A 15,717-nucleotide genomic window follows, 5' to 3' on the forward strand; every position below is an offset into this window, starting at 1 on the left:
CTGACCTCTGCGATACTAGTGCAGCGCTCTACCAATTGAGCTAACAAGCCAACTGGGAGCAGGCCATCAAATTAATTCGATATAAACCCGTGGATATATTATATCGATATAAACCCGTGGATATATTATATGTTATATCGAATTAATTTGATGGCCTGCTCCCAGTTGGCTTGTTAGCTCAATTGGTAGAGCGCTGCACTAGTATCGCAGAGGTCAGTGGTTCGAATCCCGTACAGGCCTGAAATTTTTTTCAGGTCTGATTTTCACTATTGCTCAAATAGTGCTTTACTGCGAAGGATCGTTCTCATATAAATAATTATAATGTTTGCTAAATCCTGTAAAATAATTGAGTGTTTCAAAACGAGTTTCGAAAGTAAACCAGGACAAAATTGGTTTGCTTTACTTCGCTCTGTGATTGGTCTGACACAACTCGCGCGATCCCCTCAGCCAATCATATACAAGTCTAAAACCAATCGCGTCTTGGTCAGTGACGTTTCCCGCGCTTGAGGCAGCTTTGAGTTCTCATTGGCTCCTTGAGATATCCGCCTCACTCCTGATTGGTTGCCGCGATAATTCAGCTTTTGGTCTTATGGCATTCAATCGAAAAGCGCTCTAAATCCAGTTTTGAGAAATGTATGTACAAGTTTCACTAATCCTCCTCAGAATCAGCGGAGCCTTCATCATCTGCAATGTCTGGCATAGGAAAGCGTAAGATTGCCGCAACACCGGACAACTGGCCAAGCTCTGCAAGACGTAAATATAAACATGAAAAGTTGTACGAAATTTTACGTAACATTTAGAAATCATTGCACGCAGCTTATGTATGAAGAAAGGTGTTATTCGTTTCGTCAAAATCGTGGGACGAAGGAAAAAAACCTGTGTTCCCCACGAGGTACCGGATCCCGTTATTTCTACAATGTAAAATAAAAGTGCATACATACGTTCTCCAGAAACATGTAGACTTGAAAACACCCTGCATTGAGGAAAAGCAAATTAAAACCCTTTCAATTCACATCACTAGACGTAAACATTCCACCATTTTAATAACTACAAGCGCCTAACAAACCTGACTTCGCCGCCATTTTCTTTCACACTTTCAACAAGCTTAACGTATCTTTTGCGAGTTGGCAAATCTGTCGACCTAGAGAGATAATCGAGGGGAAAAAAAGAGAGAGAAATTGTACAGTTTTAAAATTTCACCATTTACATTGCTAAAAGGCTGAAAGTTTCTAAAGAAACTGTGGTGCTGCGTCGGTGGGGGTAAAAAGGTAAGCTGACGTTTCGAGCGTTAGCCCTTCGTGATAGCGAATGGAGGAATTGTGGGTTGTATGTGGGTTTATATGCAGAGAGCAGAGCTACGCCATTGGTGGGAACATGGCGACGAGAAAAAGACGAACAAATTAGTGGAATGAAAAGCGTTCGTTGATACCTGTCGGATTACTGAAGAGTGCCAATTTGAAAGATAAACTTTTTGGGTTTTTGCCGAACCTTTCCGCACTTGAGCAATTTGAAACACCACTGGGGAAAAACCTTACCAAGCCCTCCCCTACATCAACACACCGACGTTTTGTGGTTTAGTATGTCTGTGCACTTAAATATTCAAAAGACAAAGGCCTAGAAAGTTGATACTTCGTATAGTGTACAAACTGCTTTTCAATAGAACTGATGCGCTTCGGAGGAATTCTTTTTGGAATTTTCCAATACTATTCACTTATATAGCTGAGAGGTAATTTTTACACTGAGGGGGTAATTAAGATCTGAAGCACTTCTCGGGTTCTCATTGAGATATGCCCTCGATATCAACCTACAAAGCAGCAAGAAAAAACATGTTCTTTGAAGACGAAAAGTTGAACTGAAATAATATATTTTTCGGACTGTACAAGAATATCGTCAATTTTCGTTTCTGACCTGAAAAGTTCATCTGTGACAAGAAGAGTTTCAATTGCCAAAGCTTCATTGGCCTTCTCCACATGTGTAACGCTATATAAAGAAAAAATAACCTGATTTGAACAATTCACGCAAACAACGATTATCCTTTGGTTAAGTCAGCCCTCGTGCCAAGTAAAACACTCCGCTGGGGTTTATAAATACCATCGAATGATAAAAATAACTTTAAAATTTGCTTTGCCATCGGAAGCATCTCCTCTGAAGATGCTGATGTAAGTTCGGCTACTTTGAAGTGTAATATTAAACGTTCCTCGCTTGAGTATCATGAAACCAGACCAATAGTAATCACAGCAGCCAATCAGTGCAAAGGATATATTTGGCGCCAAAATATATGACCGTGTTCAAGCGCGGGAAAACGCGGCTGACTCAGGCGCGATTAATTTTATTCTTAAATTTGATTGGTTGAGTGAGTGGCAAGAGCTTTCTGTACTAATCACAATGTGCGTTGAAGAAAAACCAATGCAATCCGCATTGCTTTTGACACTCACTTGAAAAATTGCTCTTTCTGCATGTTACCAAAGCGAAAAGGTCGCATCATAGTAAAGAAAAGAGACGTCACAGCAACTAAACCTACCCATAATAAGCTCTGTCGGGTTCTGTTTGTAGCATCATGAAGAAATTATCCAGAGCCTTTACTTCGCTTGATGCCTAGTACAATTAAAATGAGAAACAAAATCAGCAGAAGATAACCGACTGCGTCGAGACATTTTTCAACATTGCAACTGTTGACGAGACCAGTGATTGAGAGTGCTTTTTGATTAAGGAACAAACCTCAACAATCTCGGCTTACCTTGGTGTCTGCAAGTTTTGCGGTGACAGTGGGATCCGCCAGAACTTCTGCACATCATGCAAAACAAACAAACACATAAGTTGAGCTTTTTCCTTTCGACTACACTTCATTAGATGTTATGTCTATGAAATTTCCAGTTCCATTTTAAGTTCTTTACATCCTCACCTTTGAGCGAATGTTTGTGACCCGATGAAGAATGCGCCTGAAAAGAAAAAAATATATATCATACAAGCTCTAGTGAGCCATCCTCTCCCATCCCCCCCCGTCTAGAATTTCCAGTGTTTTTATCAGTCCCCACCCCCTACTAATAAGCCCCCTGCTACTCCTTTCTCCTCCTGAAAAAAATTAGTTTTTTCTGTGAAGCGCCCGCTTGAAGTCTCCTTCACAGCCGTTCTGTTGAATGTCATGCAACGCTTGGGGGAGATTTACGTGAAATCCTAAGAACGGCTAAGCCCGCCAGAGAGAAGCAGAAATGTGGCGTTCGCCCTGTAAGCTACCCAAGTTTCAAGGTCTATACCATTTGTCGAATAATTATTCTCGTAGACAATTATTTAACGTGTTTATTCGATGACTCGTATTCACAACTATGCTTAAGGAGGCTCGAAAGGGTTTTCCACAATTAACAGTAAGTGCCAATCAGTAAAAGATATCAGGACTGTCAAACTTATCATCGGGATAATGACTTGACATATGCTTAACACTATGTTAGGGCAATCTTTTAAGGTGGCTCGTCAGGAATCATCTGTTGCCATGGCAACAGTACAGTAGTGCTAAAAGACCTTCTAAAACTAAGTTTTTGAAAGATATCTAAAAAACCAAGTCGGTGACCTAGTTTTTTTTTTCAAATTTATTTAACATCATCACATTCTCTATCTGTATACGTGATATACAAAAAAAAGTAACCAGTAGAACTTGAATTATATAGGAAAATGCTTTTTTAAAATGTAAAAATTTTCCACTCGATAAATTTTTTTAAAAATTTTCTTCAGGAATGCGTAATGATGAAAATAATTTGTGCACAAAAAATCAGGGTAGGTCACCAAACTAATTTTCGAGATATTAGCTCATCAACTTAGCAAGCTTTACTTCCGGTTATTACAATTTTAGGTCACACTTTTATATCCGGTCACACGCTTTAAACGATACCGCTGACTCCAGGGCTCATTTTCGTGAGGATGAGTCCGTGTCCGCGCGATTAATCGGTGGATGCCCTCAGCGTGGAAAAATCGTACATCCTGAAGATGGATTCACATTGTTTCATGATTTTACACATTCCTGAAATAAGTCATCATTTGAGACTCAGACTGCTTACCCTTACGACAGTTGGAAATGTAAGAACATTCCGGAGAGAATTCTCTGGCGGAATTCGATATATGATGACAAGTTGATTTTGAAGGTGGCGCCAATGCCAGTGCAACATTGAGACCGTTAATGTTGAGTTTCTCGTACAGAGATTGTAGTGTAACATGAGACAAACCAACCTCTGCCAGCTTCTGGACCATGTTTGACGAAAGATGAAGCTTTCCATCAGACGTCTGGATGGTATCCTGTCGCTGTTCCGAGAAGATGGCTTGATCGAAGGCCTCATTCGGCTATGCAAATTTACCATTATTGACCGTATAATTGTTTGTGTGCAATTTGAAGTGGAGGAGTGAAAACAATTTAGAGTTAAAAGAATTTGCTTTGACGTCTTCCAGATTGTCATGAGCGTCAAACTGAGCGGAAATCAGGGTTTCATATACAACAATAATTTGTTGGTCGTCACAGATTTCGCGAATTTCTATTTTTCAAGTTACTATAGGTATGAACAAGCCTTGGCTTCATTTTCCTTTTTTTCTCTTTGCCACTGTCATGGCCGTGAACTTTCATTATTCCGTTTTAAATGGAAAACAAAAAAAAAAAATTTGCAATGCTTTCTTAACAAATGCGAGTTTGTATTTTCGTAGTTGTAAATTACAGTTTATCGAGTGAAATATCAACAATCTTTCTCACAATTCTACGATGAATATTTTATTTTAATTTTACCGTTTCTGGTTGAATTAGAATTAAAGTCTCATCTACATTTTTACGATCTTTTGTTTACTGAAAATTATGTTTTTTTTTTGTTTTTGTTTGTTTTTTTTTTTTTTATGGCAACATTTACACTTCTCCATTTCCATTCTTAATTTAACAAATGGTAAACACCACAGCGTACACTATTGAGTTATGGATGCACGCGGGAGGTTGCTAAGCACGAAAGAAGCGTAAGAGTCGCTCGAGGCGATAGCCGAGAGCGACTCTAGCTTCTTGAGTGCTTAGCAAACCTCCCAGAGCGCGCGCTTTACTTTGGTTATGTTATAAAACATACTTTCAATGTTTACCATCCTGGATCCAACAATGATTTCATTTTGCTTTTCATCTTCCGGTGAGTTGTTTAGGAAAGTTCTCGGTCATTTCATTTTAATAGGAATCAAATTCAATGCAAAACAAATCGTAGCACTCAGAAGTATCCACTTACATTTTTCGCGGAACAAAGTAAGACGTACCGAATACACTCTTCGCGACTTTATTGATGGGGTGTTGACTTCACCACCCTCCTTTAGCTCGTTAAATAAACTTTTTTTGACCACTTTCGACAAAATTCCTGCCATCAAAACATTTTCCTACCTACTTTCAAGAAGTAAACTTTCCATTTTTGTTTCTCAAACAACCACTTCCGCTGGAAACAATAGAGGTACCCGGAAATTTTGAAACGCTCATGGCGGCCATTTTTGTTTACAACTCGGCCGCGGATCTGATCGCGCGCGCCATCGCTTATTACTCTCGCGAGTAATTTGCTTGCGTGTATCTTGGAATTCATTCTCAGCGCAGTCAAAAAAACCCTTTCGAGCCTCCTTAATCAGAAAGCACATGAGTAATTATTTTAAAAGCCTCGTGATCAACTGTCAATCATAAACGTCCTTTGAACTCTGTACAAACAAAACAGAAACAAAACCCTATGGGAGCTAATCAGTTTCACGACACCATTCATTGAGAAAGTAATATATAATCATGCAAATTTTGATTTCCGTATGCACTTAGTTTAAAATTTGCTCTTTAAACTTTTTTTTTTAATTTTTTTTTTAACAACATCAACATTCAAGTTACATAACAAAAAATTTGTCAAAAACGTGTTGAAAAAAGGATGACTCTTAAGGCCGAGACGAAAAGGCCGCGTCATACCAGCCAAAATAAAATGTTTTTCACAAACATTCAAAGTAAATCAAATCTATAAGATTTTTATAAATCTAACTTACCAAAAGAAATTTTGATTTGTTATCAACGATTGCTTTCCAATCATTCTTCACAGCTTGTTGGAACATATAATCACAAAACTGGTCCTAGCAAGATCATGAAAACAAGTAGTTCACAACTTTGGTTACTCAACACTAATATTAGAGTAATATGAAAAATTTAAAGAGGACATCTCAAATACTTTTTAGTTCTCACTATTAGTTGGAATTTGAAAAAATATGCCTTCTTTTTCTAGAGTTACAATGTATTTTTTTGTGCTTGAAGAGGGGCAAGAAGGTTATGAGTTATAGGCAGGTTGTTACAAAAGAAGGAAGATGTTTGTTTTGTTCATAAAATTGTATCAGAGAACACTGAAAAGGGAACATCCCAAGCCATAACTGGTTAAGCTGTTCATAAAAATTTTTCCAGCCCATTGAAAAATATTTGAAGGATAATAAACACAATAGCCTCTATATGGCACGAAAATATGTTTGTATATTTGTCCTTGGACATTACCTGTTCTCAAAGCTCTATCAATTACTAACCTTGACAAAGCCAGGACTAGCAACAATAATGCACTTGATGACTGGAAAATGAAATTAGAAAAGAATAACAAGGGTATTGACATTCAACAACAAAAAATGCATGCATCACATTAGCCCTCTATCTGTCATAAGTTAGTAGCATACACAATAAAAGAAACTGTGCAATATTTTGTATTTGGATCCCATGATCTGAACTAAAATCTAGACATGATGTTTTTGGAGAATGAAGGGCCACAGAGCAACTCTAGTAGAATTTTAAGGAGTGGCTCAAGACTTAAGGAACATGGAGAACCTCCGGCAGGATCAGAAATTAACTTTTTTTTTCTTGGGTGCTGCGCGGCAATTAAACATTCTTAGTTCAATTGGCTAATTGAGCAATTTTGTTACAAAAAAGTTTGATTCATAATATTTGCACCTCACAAAAGAAATATGAAAAAGTTATGGTTGAAAGATACTTTTTTGCATAACACAAATTCTTGCTTAACCAGTTGAGTGTATAAGAAAGGAATGATTGATCACCGGGTCAAACAATATAAAAAAAGACTTAAAGTAATTTTCCCCTTGGTAACTAAAATAAGAACTCTGGTGGCCAACAGTTGATTTGCAGTCGCATTGGTGACCAGCTGGTTGCAGTGTTGAACACTGTCAGGGGAGAGGACACTGAGAATCATGTCAAACTTACCTTCAAAATTAATATGTCTGAGAATACCCTGAATTATAGCATCATAAAACCTAAACAAGCCCTGTTCAACAAGAAATAACTTTGATTAATATTCAAGCTGCCACAAATAGATGCATAAAACGCATTGTTAAAAATGCTCAGGTACATTAATTTTGCTTTTTTCTGGTGAAAACCCAAATAAATGTAATGCAAAATATCAATAGGAAACTTAAAATGATTAAAGCGCTGAACTTTACATTTCTTTTTGATATTTCTGCAATCACTGTTAATTCAATCATAATAATCAGGACTTCCAATAAAAGGTGGTTAGTGGGGGGCTACTGTCAGCTAGAAGATCTCTATCTGCTGTCTGTTTAACCTGATTGTCAACATGGCTAGAATCAAAATTAAAGTGAAACAGACTTTTGAGACTGACCTTGTCATGTTGGCCACAGAATCCTTTTCTTTTTCTTGGAATATTCATGTCAATCTTTGCTCTTACAATTGTCATACTTGATGTTACCAGGCAGATATGACAAAGGCCTGAAGAAAAAAATCAAAATATAATGACTATAAAATACCTTCATCATGAAAGCAATAGCAAAAAAAATCTCAAGGAAGTTTTTATTGTAGGAATTTGAAGTAATAACAAATGAATCAAAACAAATGTTTTTTAGAAAAAAGGGGAAATTAATGATAACTGCTGCACTTAATTTTTTTCAATGAAGTGATATAGTAAAGGCTATTGGTAGTTTTATTCACAATAAGCTTTGTTGATTTTCTGATCAAAAATTTGTTGTAAAAGGAACCCTAAATGAACTTGATTAAATTTAGTAACCTGTTTAACCCTAACCCTAAAAGATACCCTAACCCTAACTTTTTCATCTGATTTTACATTAAATAGACCTATTTGATTGCTTAATCCTGAAAAATGGATTTTTCCAAAAAAACTTGGTTCTTTGTTAATAAATTGTAGGAATAATTTTAGTTACCAAATAATCAATAGGGTAATAATTATAATTATGTAGCTAAGCTGAATTAAATAGACCAGAAGTGTTGTTTTCTACAGGCTGAGGAAAGAAATATGTAAAATCAAATATTTTCTCAGTCACATCTCAGAGTCTGAGTGCTAATATGCTGGGGTCTAGTCACGTGGTTGGTTGTAATTACCAGTTTTATGTTGCCCTTTGCTATTGCCTGACCTCCCTGTCCACCCAGGTGGTTGTAAGTGCCTCAATCACATTTAGTTGTCTCTTTCTTGTTATACAGCCTTTGTTGGCCAAGGGTTTTCATTATGGCAATTGCTTGATCAGTAGTTAGTTTGTCCAATTTTGCTAAGGCATGTACAGTAATCTAGGGAGGATTTTTCCTGTTAGTTACTCTGTTATAACATTTTGATGCTTTTAAATACCGGTAACGGGGTCAGCCTGCTTGGTTTGGCTTGACATGGTTCTTGGTTGTGTGTGAGAGTATACATTCATATGACCCACCTTCGTGAAGTAAAATGGCTCCTAGATCGGCATGCTGTGCTGGGTCACAGGCTAGTTCTGAAAAGTAGTCATCATATTTATCCTCAATCCCATGGAATGATTCTATATACTGAATTGAAATATGGTGCCCAATTTGAATTGCCATTGTTCTCGACTGACTAGCCTCTCACATGTGATAATCCTTTTGTGTTTCCACGTCAAGACGAGGGTAGTAAGTCCAAAACAATAGTAATTCAAATTTGATTATTTTGATTTGGTGAAAAATTTGAGTTTTCAAACAAATGAACTACCCCAACATTAATTGGTTCAGGTTACTTTTCTGTTCAAGTCAACTTACCAACTCTTTCTAGAGCAATGATATCCCAGTACTCTTTGATAAGAGTGAACTTTCTATTTAACTCCAGGTCTATCGTGTGGTAAGCCCCCATCTGTTGGTGGTAAGAAGATGTGCACCTTCCAAGTTAATCAATACTATGAATTACCAAGTTTTTTCCTCTTGGAAAGGATTTGAATTTATTCAAACAATGAAATTGCATGGCTTTCTTTGACTTTTTCCAGGACTACTTTTTTTTTTTATAGTTTTCCTCAACCTAGGTGCAAGATGTTGGTCCTGGCTATCCCACTCCAGGTTGGTAATTTACCATTTTTTTACCAACAGGTTGGTAGTCCTAATCAAATTTTTGCAGTAAAAAACAAATATCATTCCAATCACACAACAGACTAATCCTGTCTGAACAGGCAAATACTGCGACTGAGGTCAATCAAGGGAAGGATGAATAATTTGTAGTTTAACAAATCAACAGTGGTTTAGTGTGGTCTGTTCTCTTATCAACAACAATATTTGTTATCACAGGGATCAAAAGGTTGTGGACTCACTTGGCCCACAAATTTTGACCACTGTGATGACGAATATTAATGTGGATGAGAAAACAGACCATGTTAAACCACTGTTGATTTATTTTTTACCACAATATCCACGTCAAACAAAATGAGTCTTTCAGAGCATGACATGTTGCGTGACTTGTAGATACAAGCAGTGTTGTCTGTTTTCTTAACAACAACAGAAAATTGGCTTATCAGACTGTGACATTACTGCCAACTGCGGTAAAAAAGGATTTGGCCCACACTCTCTCAGGATACAACAATATAATTAAAGATGTAAAAAAAAGCACAACCTTCTTTAGTCATACCTTAACATACTGATTCTCTTGCACATTCCTTCCTTTTATCCTCAACATACATGCTTGAGTGTCAAATTCAACTCCTTCCACAGCTATGGAAAGAGTTGTTCGAACTTTGTTGCTGCTAACTGATCCTGTTGCTGACTCTGTTTGTACTCGCCTGATTAAAAAGAAAAAGAAAATAGATTTTGATTTTCAGCCTTCCGTGTTAATATATATATATATCTTATTAGATGTTTTGTTGTGTAGCATCGCTGAGTATTTTTATGAGTTGTGCTGATGCTAAATTATTATTTCAGTGCAGGTGAATTTCATGGATATTTCTGGAGTACAAATATCACATGATATTAGTACTTGTTTCACGTGTTATTTGTATTCTACAAAGCACAGTTGGATAATAACACTTGGTATTTCACTAAGACAAAAAAGTAACCTTCCAAAATAGTGTTAGTATTATTAGTTTTGATTATTGTATACATTTCACCTGATTGTAGTTGATCTCAGACGATCACCAACAGCAATGAGGTTATATGCATGCCACATATCTTCAGCCTCGTCTGGGACCAGGACAACAGATCTAAACATGTTTTTAAAAAGAAAATATTGTTACTAAATGTTTAACGGTTAAAACTGTAAACAGTATGTAACCATGCTGAAGGATCATGTTTCCATGGGCCTTGCAAGCCACTGTTTATATTGCTTAGCTAAAATTTGACTGACCTTTAACCCTTTAGCTCCCATGAGTGACCAAGACAGAAATTCTCCTTACAACTTCAATACAGTATCAAGCAGACAAGTGATGATAATACAGAAAAATATAAATAGGAGGATCATCAGTTGATCCAATACCAACTTCTCCAAACTAACATCATAGGAATTGTATTGCAGACAGTAAGGAGAATTACTATAATTATGGTTGCCATTCTCTGTAAGATCTGTGTATTACACCCTTGCATCATAGTGCATACAATTTTTGCTTGAAGGATAGTAATTGCAAAAACAATTGATTTCCTTTAGGTCTACCGCTTTGTTTCAGAATAGAAGGGGTATATGGAAATCTTTCCCCATCGTCTATAACATTTGGCAAAAGCTGTTGATCTACTAGGAGAAATGCTAACTTATGCAAATTCGAAATCTTGATATGATTAATAGTGGATCATGACTTAAACACTACCATTTCGTTACCATGTCGCTCACAAACTGAAAGTCAATAAGGTGGATACATGCACATAATTAAAGATTGAGAAACACTGAAAGACATCATCCAACAAACAAAAATCCAAAACCATTTCAAATTTGCCATGAAGATAGTGATCGATTCTTCGTCGAATATGTATTTTTCGTCAGATCATGGTCTCAATTTGCCCAACATCAAAATAGACAAATGGTTAAATGGCTTATCAAAAATGAGTTAATGACCAAATTCAACCTTAAGACCTAGAACTATTCTGATCAGAGATTAAATAGTTATTCCGAAGAGCTCGAGATATCAACTTTAGTAAAGCTTACATTGCTAAAACGCTTACATTTCTCTAACGCTTACCCCGAACTGTCTTTCTCGAAATTCTTTGCGATCAGTTTCATAATTAGAATCTATGTCCTTCTAAACTCGCACAGAGTGTCAGGTGTTATGAAAAGACATTGTCAGTGTACTTGTAATGAAACATCGGCCGGTGCCTTGATCGTCCGCCATGACTGATCATTTCGTTATTCTAAACCCAGGCTTCTCTCCTATCTCTGGGGCGGATCCAGGGGTGGTTCGTGTGGTTCGGTCGAACCCCCTAAATTATTGTCCCTCAGAACGCTGGAAATCATGTTTCCGAAGACCTAATTCTCAAAATCTTGGACCCCTCAGAAGGGGTACAATTCTCCGAACCCCTCTTGACTAAATCCTGGATCCGCCCCAGTATCTTGATCTATTCATTGGTTCATGGGGTGAGAATGTACTTTGGGTAGGTTTAACATGTATGGGGAATTATGATGTCCCAATACATATTATGTCCTATACTTAAACATAAATAAAATGTCTTAACTACATACAGGGCTATTTAACAATAATTCCACGAGCGTGATAGATAGCCAACAAGGTGCGCAACACCGAGTTGGCTATAATCATCCCATATCTAGCCTGTGTACAGCCGCCCCATCCCCTCGAAAAAATTGGGAAGGGGACATTCCCGATTTTTTTGAGGGGATGGCGCGGCTGTACACAGGCTACCCATATCCAACAAGCACGAGTGGAATAATTGTTTTAGTAAAAACGTTAAATTATTAAATTTTATTAAATTTTTTAGCTCCCTTTTAATTTTAAGCAGACGCGTACGCTTACCATATTTGTAGATTATGGTATATTGGCTCATATACCATAATGGCTAAGCCAATAAAAAGTCTTGAATTGCATTATCCAATAATCCAGTTTTTCATAAATACAGATATACACGGTTATACAGAGCTATACAGAGCTATACAGGGCTCTACACAGCTATGCACAGCTCTACAGGGTTATATAAGGCTAAATAGAGCTATACAAAGCTACACAGGATTATACACAGTGATGCACGGCTATACACAGCTATACAGAGCTACGCACAGTTATTCAGGGCCGTACACGGCTATAAACGGCCATACACAGCTATACAGGGCTAAGCACAGCTATACAAGGCTTTACCGAGCTATACACAGCTATACACAGCTTTACAGGGCTATGAATAAAGGCTAATAGTTTCGAAAGAAACTGTTTGGGGCTGCGTCGGTGGGAGTAACGAAATAATATGGATATATCAACAAAGTTGAAATGGTAAATTAGCCACCGTAATGATTACAAAAGCTGACGTTTCGAGCGTTAGCCCTTCGTCGGAGCGAAGGGCTAACGCTCGAAACGTCAGCTTTTGTAATCATTCCGGTGGCTAATTTACCATTTCAACTTTACAGGGCTATACAGAGCTATAGACAGTTATACAGGCCTATACGCAGCTATACATGGTTATACATAGCTATATAGGGCTACAAACAGCTATACAGAGCTGTACATAGCTATACACGACCTATACTCAGTTCGACCTTGTTAAGCTGCGTCGTTGCTTTACTTTGCGACAGCGATTAGCAGTGACAATTATTATTATTATTATTATTATTATTATTATTTTTATTATTATTATTATACCCAGCTATATAGGGCTATACACAGCTATGCAGGGCTGTGTGCAGCTATACAGAGCCATACACAGCCACACACAGCTATACACAGTTATACAGGGCTATACACAGCTATACACAATTATACAGGGCTGTACACAGCTACACACAGCTATACAGGGTTGTACACAGCTATACAGAGCTTTACACCGCTATACAGAGCTCTACACAGCTATTTAACAACTAATCGCCGAAGTGGAGGTGGTTAGTCGTGGATATTTACCGAGCCGCTTCGCGGCTCGGTAAATATCCACTGCTAACCATCGACACTGAGGTGAATAGTTGTTTTAGTATATACTAAAACAGTGAGATAATATACACCACCGTCGTCAATTTGAATGATTTCTTCGCTTGTCGCGGATGCAAACCGGGACGCCATTTTTTCCCGAGTTGCTCGGAGGTAAATAGCAAAGGACATTCGGAATAATTTGGATACATCAACAAAGTTGAAATGGTAATATTGGCCACCGTAACGATTACAAAAGCTGACGTTTCGAGCGTTTTCTTTCGAAACTATCAACCTTTATTCAAAGGATATTCGGAGTTTGACTAGCCAATCAGAGCGCGCCTTCAACGCTATCCATTGTTTTAGTATATACTAAATAAAGCTATTCACAGCTATACAGGCCTACACACAGCTGCACAGGGCTCTACACAAGTATACAGGACTATACTGACACAGCTGTACACAGCTATACAGGGTTATACACAGCTATACACAGCTAAACAGGGCTATGCACGGCCATACAGAGTTATACACAGCTATACAGAGCTATAGATAGCTATGCAAGGCTATACACAGCTATAGAAAGTTATACACAGCTATATACAGTTTTACATGCCTATACACAAGAGTGCAGGGATATACACAGCTAAATAGGACTATAAATGATGGAACAGAGAATTAACTCTGAAGCGTAAATTAAAGTGCTAATTGAAACCCATGAGGTAAAGAAAATATTCTTGTGACCTCGGTGGGAATCGATTCAATTAGCACTTTAATTAATTTACTCTTCAGAGTTAATTCTCTGTTCCATCATTTGTGTTCTTAGTGCTACGCGGCACAACATTTATATGTACCCTTACTTTCTCTTCGCCGCGATTCACCACCTTTAATCGACCCCGACTTTCTCTGTCCGGCCTCGTGGCTTAGTCGACAGAGCAACGGTAGATCTAATCCACTAGCCATGGCTATACACTGCTATACAGGGCTATACACAGCTGTACACGGCTATACACAGCTGTACACGGCTTTACACAACTATACAGAGTTATTTCGTTATATCAACTAAGTTGAAACTTTAAATTGATCACCGTAACGAGTTAAAAAGCTAACGTTTCGAGCGCTAGCCCTTCGTCATAGCGAATGACGAAGGGTTAACGCTCGAAACGTCAGCTCAGTTTAACTCGTTACGGTGGCCAATTTACAATTTCAACTTCGTCGATATAACCAAATTACCTTGTTACCCCCACCGACGCAGCATCACAGTTTCTTTAGAAACTTTCACCCTTTATATAGAGCTATACAGAGCTTTACACAGCTATACACAGCTATGCAGGTCTAAACACAGCTATACACACCTAAACAGCGCAATGTAAGGGTTTTATCATCTACATAGGGTGGAGTTTATGTGCGTAATAAACCATTCAAATCGAGTTATCAAGACTAGTATAGCAGTATTGTATGGTACTTTTCGCTTTCCTTGTTACCGTTGGCACTAAACCATCCCATTATTATAGGGAAACTCTTTTCATTCGTCAGCGCCAGGAATAAGAATAAAGTAAAGTTAGGCGAATATATACTCGTTGGACTCAAGACCAACTATATTTAGAAAAATACATTGCTATGAAATCAGAGGATCAAAGTAACTTCATTATAGAATGGAGTTTTTCATTAAACTTTTAGTGTTTTTTTTAACAACTTTTTTAATCAATGGTGGTCTTTTTGTAGTAGAAAAGAGAATGCCGTCAAGAGGGAATGAAGAATTATCATTGATATATGAGTAATTCAGAGAACTATTTTGGTCAATTAAACATGCAACAAGTTGTACTTATTCTGAAGCAATCCAACATGAACGAGTTCGCATGCAATTAGTTATACCTTTTCCAACATAAGCGTGAAATGCGGAGCGTGAACCTTTAGTTATAATAGCAAGACAAAAGAGCAAAAACAAAATCCTACAAAATCTATGTAATTACTCAGTATTAACACAAAGCTGTATTTTCTTAGTTTTTTCTCTGTGGATTGACGTAGTGTGGATCAGTGTCTCTTAGATGCGCCATTTTAGCCGCTATCCGGGCTGTAGACTTCGCACCTATGTTTAGAGACAAGTCTATAACAGCAGGAGACTTAGCCAAACAATCATAAAAATCATGCAAAGTTTTAGAATTTAGGGAAAGTCCCTAACTTTGCAACAAGTCCCAGCAAACCTTCAGACAATGGTTTCAATGTTTCTCCTGAGTCCCCAATCCACCTCTGCATTTTGAACTTTCATGAACTTGGACGTACCCTTTTTCCCTTTATAGGAGAGACGGTCGCCCTATTTCGCTTCTTTCGTTTAGGGGTTTTTCCTGGGTCAGCTCGAGTTCGAACGATGTTTCCACAATCGAAGCATCCGCAGACTTCGGTGCATCCTACACCCGCTACAAATGGACA

General features: G+C 37.7%; 1 protein-coding gene across 1 annotated transcript; it reads right to left on the bottom strand.

Annotated features, from left to right (window-relative positions):
• Window positions 1–311: 311 nt before the first annotated feature.
• LOC111333032 (protein pelota homolog) lies at window positions 312–11,589 on the bottom strand. Its single transcript, XM_088743274.1, has 16 exons — window positions 11,410–11,589; window positions 10,351–10,443; window positions 9,876–10,026; window positions 9,023–9,113; window positions 8,686–8,742; window positions 7,632–7,738; window positions 7,217–7,277; window positions 6,535–6,575; window positions 6,013–6,096; window positions 2,903–2,939; window positions 2,738–2,784; window positions 2,522–2,595; window positions 1,909–1,980; window positions 1,067–1,141; window positions 942–973; window positions 312–744 (listed from the first exon to the last, which is right to left on the bottom strand). The coding sequence occupies exons 1-16, from the start codon at window positions 11,448–11,450 to the stop codon at window positions 650–652; spliced, it is 1,158 nt and encodes a 385-aa protein (XP_088599400.1). The 5' UTR covers window positions 11,451–11,589; the 3' UTR covers window positions 312–649.
• Window positions 11,590–15,717: the final 4,128 nt, after the last annotated feature.

Source organism: Stylophora pistillata, chromosome 13 (assembly GCF_964205215.1).
Source record: "Stylophora pistillata chromosome 13, jaStyPist1.2, whole genome shotgun sequence".
Classification (NCBI taxonomy): domain Eukaryota; kingdom Metazoa; phylum Cnidaria; class Anthozoa; order Scleractinia; family Pocilloporidae; genus Stylophora; species Stylophora pistillata.

What these genes read in the sequence shown, in the direction of transcription:
- LOC111333032 (XM_088743274.1), bottom strand. Translation starts at nt 11,450, where the DNA reads ATGAAACTGATCGCAAAGAATTTCGAGAAAGACAGTTCGGG. An exon ending in CTAGTCCTGGCTTTGTCAAG is followed by an intron (nt 6,097 to 6,534) that starts GTTAGTAATTGA and finishes TGATCTTGCTAG; the next exon opens with GACCAGTTTTGTGATTATAT. An exon ending in TCACAAACATTCGCTCAAAG is followed by an intron (nt 2,785 to 2,902) that starts GTGAGGATGTAA and finishes CATGATGTGCAG; the next exon opens with AAGTTCTGGCGGATCCCACT.